At 42.6% G+C, this 12,632-nt stretch overlaps 1 protein-coding gene across 1 annotated transcript in view; it reads left to right on the forward strand.

Moving 5' to 3' along the window:
* The window catches only part of TBC1D19 (TBC1 domain family member 19), a 181,569-nt gene that overhangs the window by 74,157 nt on the left and 94,780 nt on the right, over positions 1–12,632 (forward strand). The window contains exons 8-10 of the mRNA XM_019526444.1: positions 2,964–3,074; positions 7,451–7,523; positions 11,736–11,774. Coding sequence (XP_019381989.1) covers positions 2,964–3,074; positions 7,451–7,523; positions 11,736–11,774 — 223 coding nt within the window. The remainder of the gene's footprint in view (positions 1–2,963; positions 3,075–7,450; positions 7,524–11,735; positions 11,775–12,632) is intronic.

Below are 12,632 nucleotides of genomic sequence, written 5' to 3' on the forward strand. Positions count from 1 at the left end.
GGTGAAGCTGGAAGCTACCCAGCCCCAGCACAGATCCTCACTGCCTGACCCTGGCAAAACTCTTCAGCTCCATGGGCTGGATCCAGCTTGTGAGCTATATGTTGCCAGCCCCTAGTATAGATAGGTGTATCAAATGTATTGGTATCAAAAGATAGTAGAATAAGTTGCTGTAATGCAAGCTGCAGTACAGCTACAGCTTGAACCCTGTTACATTCAAGGTCAATGTTAGGGTGTTTTAGCCATTTTATATATAACTACAGAACTGTGCAGACAGAATAGTTTGATACAAGTGATGTTCGCTCCCAAGATGTAGCTTCCCCTCCCATTTTAAGGTGGTTAAAAGGTGCATTTGTAGGTATCCTGGCTTAGCAGAAATTGTTAACTATTAAGGGATGACATAAAGAACTGTCTTTAAAAGAATAGATAGTCCTTTTTGGATAAATTTCCCAAATCATTAAGTAAATGTCTAAACTAATGAACTGATAAAAATAAATTTTTAACTGTATTAAATTTAACCTCCCATTATTTATTGAATGTTCCTAAACTTTGAAGTCTATGAAGTTCCTTTTGAACAAAAAGAGTTTAATGTTTAGAAAAAGGTCAGCTCAAAATGTGATGTTAACTTTTACTAATCAAAGATTGGATGCTGTCTAGGGTGAGATGTCAGGTAATTTCAGCTGTCTCCAAGTTATAATAAACATATTTATATAGAGCCAAAAAAGGAACACAGGATATCCCCTAATGGCTGGAAATATTTAAGACCTTTTTATATGACTAAGACAACAAAGCTGAAAGTAAAAATAAAAATACTACTGAATCTTTGAGGCCAGGGTTTTGTTGTTGTTGTTCTGAATGGTTCACAATATTGAATGCCTTAGTGTAACCAAAAATGGAACTCCAGATATAATCCACAGTCTGCTGTGAAATGCAAATTGCTGGTGATTTGTTAGTGATATAGTACAATGCTATGACTTTAGATGGAAAATATAACACAGAAAAATAGTTCTGTGTAATACTCTGTCTTTTGTTGGTTCTAGAAAGGCTTGCTTCATCTTTGACAGTGCAGGACTGTAGAATTAGTCTAGTCTAATTCCAAATGTGAAGTCTAATGACACATAAATCACTACTAGTAAATTCAGTATTTTGACCTCATTCAATATGAATTTATTGAAAAGTCGTCATTTTATAGTCATATGTAAGATATGTAACTTTTCCTTGAAAGGATGTGAACTATTTTAGGTTTTCAAATCATAACCGCATGCTGTGAAATTAAAAGTGAAGTATTCTAATTTGTATATATGAGATTAATTAAACACACAGCCCAACTTCTCTTGTTCATATAACTGATTATACAAACTGTATTTTTTTACATTTTAATGATTCTAGATGCCATAATTGTTCAAAGTATTACATTATAAATTTAATATTTATATGCAGTTTAGACCAAGTAAATCTGACTTGCATTTTAATCTTATAAAATAAGCATTGAAATTGTGTTTACTTTCTTCTTGGCTTTTCTTGTTCTCTTGTGTCTCCCATTTCCCACGGTCTTTGTCATTTCCCATGCTAAACATTTTAACTTAGAGTCTGGCAAAGTCCCATGGGAGCCGAGAACTGTGCACATATATTTATGTTATTTGCTTGAATTGTGTGGACGTTGGGAAGTTTTGAAGAAATCTCCCTAGGACTTGAACCTTATTTATTTGTCTTTTAAAATTCATATATGTTCTTTTTCAAGTCAAAGTCATGTATGGAAAAAAATCCTTTGGCCGCAGTTTGGAAAAAAATAGGGAAACCATTTACTAAATTGAAGCTGATATCCCTTCACTATTCTTGGGGAATTTCTCTTCATGAACTTATAAGTGAATTCATGAAAGATCTTGGTAAGATCCAAGGGCTCCTTGACAGTTGGCCATTAAAATATCAAAATATATGGTGATTCAAAAATGCAAGGAACCTTGATTGGGATGTATAAAATTGTTCGTAAAGCTGCGGTTCTAATGCTTTCTGGTTTGCTCTTGTTTTTATTTTCAGTATTAGAATCACAGCTATAAGGTCTATACGTGTGTGTAGAGGGTTTTTTGTGGGGAGGTTTTTTTTTTTTTAATTTTTTAATTTTATTTTTAATTGAAAGGAAAGGTACTGTGTTTATTCCCAAAACACACACCTTTTTTCTAGAAATCAGCTCTCCAAAATTGAGGTACAGGTCTCAAGCTGATTGAATATTTTTTTTCTGGATTAGAAGTATGAAGACACTGTGTTACAAAATGGCTGCCAGCTTCTTTCTCAACAAGCAAGCAGGAGGGGTAGAGTCCACTGCTAAGCCTTCCACAGTTGTTCTTAGCTTGCTTGCTGAGAGAGGCTGGCAGCTTTTTGGCAACAAGCCTCCCCATGAAAAAAAACCCCCAAGGTTTTTACTCTGGAAAAATCTTGTATTTTTCTGTGCACAGTCTTTCAAAAACAAGGTGCGTGTCTTATTGGAGGTGTGTGGTATGCAAGAAAATACAGGCACTGTGGCATAGTTTTTTGGCAAGTGGCAGATGCTTTAGCAGTGCAATTGTGGAATTTATGCAATCCTAGGTATAAAAATACAAATTTCAACATTGTACTTTCAACATTGAATTCAGAGCACTAAAAAGGGTACTGTTAGCTTTCACGTAGTTTTTGAAAGGGACAATCAGTGCACATAGTATGACCTAAATTTGCAAAAATGATTTGTGATTTCCACTGCCTAAATTTTGGGCCTAGAGAATCAAAGCGAAAAGTTTTTGGAAACTCAAGATCTTTTATAATTTTTGTAACTGCCCTCACAAAGTTAACAGAATTAATTCTGAAAATTTAAATCTATATCCAGCAGCTGCAGTCATTGATGCTTTTATGCCTAATGGACAGTTTGTGATGTTGTTATCTTAGCCACATTGTAAATTTAAGTATCATACACAAGGAATTTCATATTTTTAAAGGTGCTGATGAACCTCCGCAATCCAAATTATGAAAATGGGGATCAACCTAGTTCTAGAAATCACCTGGGTCTAATTCAAGTACCTTTAAAAGTTAAAGATATTCCTGAACTGGTGAGTAAGAAATTTATTTTATAAAATTGATAAACTGACTAATCAATAAGCTAATAGACAACAGGAAAGAATCATAATAAAGTGATATATTTTTAACATAAAGATGAATGAAGAAATAGCTTAGTAAATAGAATACTGGGTATGGAAAAGACTTATGAAAGGAATTATTTAATTAAAAAGAAGTCCTGATTAAAAATTAAATAATTTGCCTATAGGGAAAATTTTTGTCTGTCCAGCACAATTGGTGATTGGTTTATGCTTGGAGATGTTGGTATTTTTTTTTTTCAAATGCAATTTCCTTAATAATATAATAGTGAATATTTATATTATATACATGAGTAATTTATCCTTTTTGGATCATATTAAAGTCTTAGTGTAGCAGGACACTAGGGTGCCTGCTACTGAGTAGTAGTAAATGGGTAGCTGCCAGTCAACAGGGCAGCAGCTGGGTGTTGCTAGGGCAACTAATTGGGTCAGCTGACCGCCAGGGGGCAGGGCCTAGCCTTTATAAGCAGAGAAGGCTAGGGCCAGAGGCAGTCTTCCTCGGGCAGCACAAGGAGAAGGAGCTCTGTGGGAGTAAACAGAGCCAAGGATAACAGAGAGGTTTGATGGCTGGAAAGTGGCTGTGTATAAGGCTGGGTGGAGGAAACCCTGATACACAGAGATAGCCAGGTTGGCTTGGAGTTGAGTGGTAACCCAGGAAGGGGGAGATTGTGTTGGAGTTGTGTTATAACCCAGGAAAGGGAGATTTTGGTTTTGGGTTGTTGTGTTAAGACCGGAGGACCAGGTGAGGCTGTAGGGGTGTGAGGAGGCCTCACGGGAGCTCCCCAGTAGTCTGGGGGTTCCTGGGTGCCCTGTTCGGGGACAGAGCAGTGCCTAGAAGGCATGGCTGTTTGGCGCCGGTGGCGCTGGCGCGAGAAGCGCAGGACAAGCCCCGAGAAGGGCGAGGGCGCAAGAAGCGCGAGATAGAGGGTGCGAGAAGCACTGTAGGCCCAGTGGGCAAGGGCGCGAGAAGCGCGAGTAGGCCCCAGTGGGGCATAGGCCCAAGAAGGCAGGTCTGGGGGCCAGGTAAGGCTAAGGCCGCCTGAGCCCCAACTGGGAGAAGCCTGAGTCGGGCATATGGCCCTAGAAGGGGTCTGGGGCCAGGTAAGCACGGGAAGCGCGAGTACAGGCCCAAGTCGGGTGAGGAGCGCGGGAAGCGCAAGTACAGGCCTGAGTCGGGCTTAGAACCCTGAAAGGGGTCTGGGGCCAGGTAAGGCTGAGGCTGCCTGAGCCCTAAGCGTGTGAAACGCGAGGAGCGCGGGAAGCGCGAGTACAGGCCCGAGTTGGGCGTAGAACCCTGCAAGGGGTCTGGGGCCAGGTAAGTCTGAGGCCGCCTGAGCCCCGAGCATGCGAAACGCGAGGAGCGCGGGAAGCGCGAGTACAGGCCCGAGCGCGGGCGAGGCGTGGGAAGCACAAGCAAGGCCCAAGTAGTACAGGCCCGAGTTGGGCGTAGAACCCTGCAAGGGGTCTGGGGCCAGGTAAGGCTGAGGCCGCCTGAGCCCCAAGCGTGTGAAATGCGAGGAGCCCGGGAAGCGCGAGTAGTGGCCTGAGTCGGGCGAGGTTCGCGGGGCGCGGGCCCAAGCGCAGGTGACCGCGAGACGTATGAGGGGTAGGCCCCAGTAGGGCGCTGCTTGGAAGGGGGAAGTCCCAAAAGGGGGCGAGCCCAGTTAGAAGGCCCCAGTGTGGGCAAGAGCGGGAAGCGCGAACATAGAAGGCCCCAGTGTGGGCAAGCGTGGGAAACGTGAGCATAGAAGGCCCCAGTGGGGGCAAGCGCGGGCAGAGAGCGTGAGGAGCGCGAGGCACAGGCCCTGGCGGGGGCGAGAGCGCAGGGAGAAGCCCCAGGAGAGGGCACATATCGAGAAGGCCAGCACAGCGAGTAGAGCAGACTCCTGGTATAGTAAGACCGGCCCCGTGCCAAGGAGGGCAGGAAGGCAGCCTCCCATTGATAATAAAAGATCAAAGACTTGGCGGGCAAGACAGAGGGTGCGTTCAGGACCCAGACATGGCACGGTAGGCAAGGGCGCTAGGGGAGGTCACGGCACCCCTAGGGCGCTGCTGCCACACTTAGCCTCAATTAAGGCTTGTGCTAATTGCTTCCAAGCATTTATAACACATTATGTTAAAAGAAACAAAGACTCTCCTCCACTGGATGTCCCTTTCCCTTTATATTGGGAGGTGCTGTAAGTAGATATCACTTTGTGGTGATGACTTTGAACCAAATTTTCTGATGCCCCCTTGGGCTACACAAGTATTCAGGGTGAAATGTATCATTGCAGACCCTAAATATGGCCAGTGGAGAATTTTCCATGTGTAGTAGAAAACTCTGCTACCATGTCTACACAGGGTGGTAGAGCCAGGGGTGGGCAAAGTCCAGCTCATGACAGACTCCATTTCCCAGTAGCCCCTGTCTGTGTCGCTGTGGCCAACTTCCATGTAGACCCAAAGAGTGGTGGCGCTGTGACAGTGTGGGGCCTGGGTTTCCGTGGAGACTGGCCTCAGCAGGAGCTGGTTCAGGGCTGGGATCTTGTGGCAGTGCCAGTGTGGTCTGGAGCTGGGGCAGAGCTGTGATCCACTGCCTGCACACCCCAGGCAGGGGTGTGCAGGCAGCAGATTGCAGTTCTGCCTCAGCTCTAGACCAAACTGTCACCACTGCAAGATCCCAGGTCTGGCCCTGGAGCAGCTCCCTGCCCAGCCCTGCTGCTGGGGCCGGTCTCCATGGAAACTCTGACCCCGCGTTGTCATGGTGCTGCTGTTACTGGGGTCTCTAGCGATGTTGTCGGATCTGCCATTTTGCCCACTCCTGGGGTAGAGGATAATGCAGGGATGGGGGAAATATGGCCTGCAGGCCAAATCCAGCCTGCCAGGCCATTCTATCCAGCTTGGATAAAAAAAATGTAGAACATTAATATTTATCTGCTCCTGGCTGCCTGTCAAAGATGACAGGAGCCAGGGGCAGTAGGACTCAGGAAGAGCTGGCAGGAGCCAGCAACAAGGCCAGCCCAGCTCAGCCCAGCCCAGCCCAGCCCTGCCCCAACCCTAACCCCCTCCTACTCCCACCCCCCAACTGGAAGCCTTTCTGTGCCACAGCTTTCACTGCTTCCCTGCATGCCCACTGGCCCCCAGCACCATGTGTCCCCTGGCTGTATCACTAGACTGCAGGAACATGGGGCCTGCACTGATACCATGGGGCCAGGAGCAGGAGGGGCGTGTGTGTGTGTGTGTGTATTCATAGGGCAAGTTCCACAAGCACACCCCACCATACACATGTCCTCACACCCCCTCACACATCCTAGCCACTCTTCCCTTGCACACAATCTCCCACAAACCCCATACCCACCCGCACCCCATATATCCAAACATATACCCACATGCTCCCACACCCAATGCCCACACCCTTCCCTACATGCCCACAGTTCCCCACAAACCTATACCCACCCTCCATTTCCCCCATACCCCCACAGTATACAAGAGTAAGACTTCATTTTAAGCTATTGTGCAATCACCTCCATGTGCAGTACACAATGCATGTAAATTGGGACAAAAATATTTTTTAAAATCAAATCAATGAATGTTGTAGAGGTTCAATTTAAAAAAAATTTTTTTTAGAATATTATTTGGTATTTTTCTGGTTCTGAGATGGGAAAACCACTTGGTGAAAGGCGTACTCCCAGGGGCAGGGGGAGGGACTTCTGGTGGCAAAGGTTGAGGGTTAGGGGGTGGGACTTCCAGTCCCAAGATGGCGACCAGGGGGTGGGGCACCTGTCAGGGCCTGGGGCTACCATGTGGCCCTTGACAGCTTGTCAAAATTTGGTAAGCGGCCCTCCACCAAAAATAATTGCCCTCCCCTGGGATGATGTGCTATGGCATTTGAAGAACACAATGTGTACCAGAGAAGGAAGGAAAAGGGGCATGTTTGACCAGAACAGTATTAAGCTGGAGTAGAGCACTGCCATCATATCCCTGAGAGACTTGATGCTTGTAGAGTAACTTGCCTCTGTGACTGGGGGTAAAAATGAACTAGAGGTTCATAACCCTGTCTTCAGGGACACTGTTCTCTGCTACATCCAAGTATAGCTCAGATGTAAATTGAGAATCAGGGAGTATAACCTGAAAGGTTTTTCTTTGTTAGATTAGGATTTACTCTAAGACATTTGTCTTTTTTTAAAAACACTAATTTTTTTTATATATCTAAAGGTGTAGTTGGATTGGGGATGGTAAAATGTTGCATTTAGTTTATTTTTAATTTTTTTTGCAGTAAACCTTTAAAGAAGGGAATCACTCTTATGGTTTATTAGTGATGTGTGTTTTAATTCTTTAGTTGTACTTTTTTCCAGAAAGAATATTTTGGTGAACTAGACTTGAATACAGGACAACTGGGCATTGATGATTCTGCACAAGTACCACCTGGTTAGTGTGCTTTAGTTATTTAAGATTGAAAAGGAATATTAAAGTATTTGTTTTTCTGAAATCCTGAATTTCCTGAAAAATATTAAAATTTGAGTAATACTCAAGCCATTTTTATAATTTTTCCGTTGTAAACATAATCAGTTTCAGGATTAAGCTTAGAGTACAAAACTGCGCGCTGCAAAAACCTTCAGAAACCTGCTGTCAGTAAGCTGGTCACTCAAAAGTAAAGCTGTGATGCCACAGGACAGTTGGGTAAAGCCCCAGAATCTTTGTAATTTCTCTCTTTGCAAAAGCATTGTAGAAAACCTTACGTCCTCACTGAGGCATTGGGCGTTCAGCAGCACCTCTAATCTGTTGTTCTCTCGCAGAAGCTACAACCATTGAGGCACTGAACCTCTGGACTTGGTCTGGCCTTTGGACTCCGTCTCAGCGGTCTGAAGGGGGGATGGTAGATTTAGGCAGCCTCCCCTCCTCCGTATTAGGCATATACGTGTTGAAAGTCTTGGTGTGAAGGTCACATGACTCTTTAATGGGGGTAAAGAACCTGAGGCATCTACCAAGGTTTACAAGCAGCCCTATGAGGAAGGTCCTAGGAAAAGGGGGCCAGAAAAGCCATGCCCCAACCTATTCTATGCTGGCCAGAGTGAAATAAAATGACTTGCATGTTGGAACGTTCAGACTCCGACCCTGGATTCTATTTGGACTCTGATTTATGGAACATGGCACTGCTAAACTATGAATTGGTTAGACTTGGAATTGACATTGCTGCTTATCAGAAACGTGGCTCTCAGATACAGGTTCTAGCTAAGAGAATGACTCCACTGTATGCTGGCATAGTGAGCCAGCAGGGGAGAGGAGAAAGCATGGAGTGGCCTTTGCAATTAGAAACAGCTTATCTTCCTATGAAAGCCCCATTGCTGTATCTGGTTGACCCATGATGCTTCGTGCATGCAGAAAATGGCTTCATTTCATTGTTTAGTGTCATTGTGCCTACCCTTCAAGATAGAAATGAAGACAAGAATGTTTTCTATCAACAACTTGAAGAGATTAGGAAAACTTGTAGAAATGAGACCATTATAATACTTGGTGACTTCTATGCAAGAGCTGGATGTAGATTTTAGAATTGGCTTGGTGTTTTGGGTAAACATGGAATTGGTAATATGAATGAAAATGGTCAGTGAATGTTAGAACTCTGCAAGTCAAAATCTGTGTGTTTACCAACACCTACTTCCCTGGGAAAGATATGGGAACATCCAAGATCAGGACACTGACACCAATTAGATTTTGTACTGACCAGGTGAAACCACCTGAAATAAATCCTGCACATGAGATATTATCACACTGCTGGCTTTGACACTGACCATGCCTTAGGCCACTGCGAAGTCAGAATTAAAGCCAAAAAGATCCACCATAACAAAACTACCAGTCTTCCTCAGATTGACCTCAGACAAACTAAAGAAAGATTCAGACTATTTAATTAAGAAGTTGTGAAAGCAAGATTACCTAACAACTCAGCCACCAAGGCTTGGGAAAGCTTAAAAGTTAATGTGTACAATGCTGCTGTAACAATGCTTGGCAAAAAATGTGAGAAATGCAGTCTGGTTTGAAGAGTGCTCTGAAACCCTTCTACCACTGGTTGAGAACAAAAGGACAGCATTAACCATCTACAAAAAATCTCCCAGCACCATGGCCCTGGAAAATCTGAGAGAGGCTCAAGAGAAGTGCAAAAAGAAGCTAAGAGGTGCACCCAAGATTTTTGGCTGAAACTGTGGTGATGTTCAAAAAGGCAGCTAATACAAGTGATAGCTGTGGAATGTACAAAGGCATCAAATGAGCAATTGGTCCTGTCAAGAAGAAAACAGCTCCGCTGAAGGACTTAAACAGAAATGTCATTGCTGATAAACAAAAACAGCTTGAATGTTGGATTGAACACTGTGGAATTGTATACTCCAGGGAGACTGAAATCAAATGCAAAGAGCTCAAAGGATTGCCACAGTTCTAAGTTACGATGGATTTAGACAATGAGTCTACATTAGAATTGCAGAAAGCTATTAAAATGATCCCTGGGAACAAGGCATCCGGCAATGACTGTTTGCCTGCTGAAATCTACAAATTTGTTGAAGTACTTTGAAAGCTCCGTGAAATTTTACTGCTCTGTTGGAAAGAGGAAGTGGTACCGCAAGATTTCAAAGACACTCAGTTTGTACAATTATACAAAAACAAAGGGGATAGAAATGACTGTAACAACTGTAGAAGCTTTTCCCTGTTGAACATCATTGGAAAAGTTGTCACTCGCATTATGATCTCTAGGCTGCAATCTCTAGGCGAAAGATTATTTTTCTGAAAGTCAATGCAGTTTTTGCTCAGGACACTCTACCATTTGATATGACAATTTTGGTCAAGCCACTGCAAGAGAACTATAGAGAAAAAACAATACCACTGTACATACCTTTCATCTATCTGAAGGCCTTTGATACAGTCAACAGACAGGTCTTTATTACTGTTCTGAAGAAAATGAGTTGCCCCCCCAAACTGTTGAACATCATTTGCTCACTGCATCAAGGTATGGAGGCAACTGTAATGTATGAAAACAAAGAATCAAATGCCTTTGACACCATCAAGAGTGAAATGGGTGCGTGTGTTTCAGCCTCTGTGCTTTTTAACATCTACTTTTCATTCCTGCTTCTTCATGCATTCAGGGACAGCAATGATGACATTTATCTTCAAACCAGAGTAGATAGAAGCTTGTTCAACATTACAAGGTTTAGAGTGAGAACCAAGGGGAAAGAGCTGGTTCTGAAACTTCCTGTTTGCAGATGTCCCGGCCTTGGTTGCCCACAGTGACTCTCCCTTGCAAACTGTCTTGGGCAGATTTTTCTTAGTCATGCAAGAGCTTCAGGTTGACAGTCTCAACAAGACTGTGATCATGCAGCAGGTAGTGGAAGAACCAATACCGGACATCACTCTGGAGGGTAAATCTCTTGGCAGTGTCGGCAGCTTTTGTTACTTGGGTTCTATGATCAGCAGGAATCTTGACCTTCAGGCTGAACTGTCTAGCAGAATCAGAAGAGTAGTTAAGAATTTCGGGCTATTACAGATACACGCGTGGAATAGCAGCAAATTATCAACCAAGGTAAAGATGGAAATCGACTAGTCTTGCATGCTGTCATCCCTGCTTTATGGCTTAGAAATGTAGATGATATATACTAGGCAGTTCAAGAGATTGAACAGCTTCTGTTTGAGATGCCTACTTAAGATCCTGGAAATAAAGTGGGAAGACAAAATACCAAACACAGAGGTGCTGAAGTGCTCAGAACTGACACACTTAGAAACTGCTATCAAGAAGAGGAGGTTGCAATAGCTTGGCCATGTCAGGAGAATGGGAGGAGACCATATCACCAAGAGTATTTTGTACAGTGACACTCAAGATGGCTCAGGAAAGCAGGGTTGACTTTTATGGCAGTACCAAGACATAGAAAAATGATATGAAGTCATTTAGTGTAAATGTATAAAGCTTAAAGGAGCGCATAGAATCCTTTCCAATCTGAAGGGAGTATCTGGCACTGGGTGCAGTACATGAAGCTGCTTTGATCCAAAGGATGGAAGCAAAGTGAAAAAGAAGAGAGCAGCATGCTGTAAACTTGGAGTGCAACTCAGACAACACATGGATCTGTGAAACGTCTAACAGCTTTGTTGCTGTCCAGTTGGGCTTGTCAGCCATAAGTGGATTCATCAGGCACCTGACTAAACTTCTTACGCATACACTGAATCAGAGGATTGACAGTTGCCTTTATTTATAGAAAAAACCTTATGCATGTATTACTATTCAGAAGCTTAATATATAAAGGGTGTTTTCTATTTTTTTTTCTCAAAACAATTAATTTTGAAGGAAGAATAAATAGTCGCAGATAGAATAAATATAAAATAATAGTGATCTTTTTCAAAGGAAAGCTAATCTAAACAAAGTTGTTCAGGTGCTTACAGTGTACAGCCCATTGGATGTTTCTACTTTCACTCTACATTGCGAAGAATATTGCTGCTTTAATTCTAGTAACATTAATGGTAAAAATTAGTGGTGCTATGGTATATACTGGTCTATAAATATTTTTGAAGGCATCTGTTAATTAAAAATACGTGTATAGTAGTAGCTGCAATATTTGTTTTTCCTTTTTTTTTTTTTTTACTTTTCACTGACATTTATTTATTTTTTAGAACTCTTTGAAAATGAGCATTTACGTATTGGGCAAAAAGGTAAGGATTTAACCTCAATTACAGGAAGATATAAAGAATTAAGAATACCTTAAAGAACTGTCTCTCTCAAATACTCAATCCTGAGAACTTTTAACAATTCAGCCGTAACACAAATGGGTAATTCTGAAAATGTAGATACAGAATAGAAAAAGCTAGTGTTTGACATGTACCAGTAGATGCCAGATTAATGTTCCATAGCTGGAATAGGAAGCAAAAACACATAGGAAAAGCAAAATAGGAAGCATAGACGCATACCTTTTTGGCACTAACTTAACCCATGCTACGGCTGAATTTTATTTAAAAATCAAAGGAGTCTGTTCTCTGTTCTGTGCACACACAGTTCTCATTAATCTTAATGGGATTTATGCCCATGCATCAGAAGAGAATATAACCCTAATTCTGTTTTTGATGATAATTCACAGTTGCCGAATTTGATTAATATGGTCACATTGTGCCGTTATGGAGAATTTTCATACTTTATTCTGTGTGTATATTTCTTTTGCAGTATTTATACTTTACATCTGTAGGTTGAAAAGTTATCCTACATTTTAAGAAAAAAAATCTTTCATAGCGCAAACCTGCTTAGAATAGAAGTGTGTAGTTTTGTCTGACCTTAAAGATACAATAAATCGCACATTATTTTTTATCGCTGTTCTCCCTGACCATCATTTTCAGTGGGTAGATGCCAAGTCAGATATGGCTTCAGGAATGCCGTCAGGAAGGTGGTAGACTCTCTTTTTTGGGTAGAATAAAAGCAGCAACATTTTTCACTTCTCTGTTTTTATGAGGTCCTTCCTTTATCTTCCTTCCTCTGTTGTCTGTCCCCAGTTCCTGGCTGATTGTACAACCCTCCCCCCC

This window comes from Gavialis gangeticus, unplaced genomic scaffold, assembly GCF_001723915.1.
Source record: "Gavialis gangeticus isolate Ggan-Ray unplaced genomic scaffold, GavGan_comp1, whole genome shotgun sequence".
Taxonomy (NCBI): domain Eukaryota; kingdom Metazoa; phylum Chordata; order Crocodylia; family Gavialidae; genus Gavialis; species Gavialis gangeticus.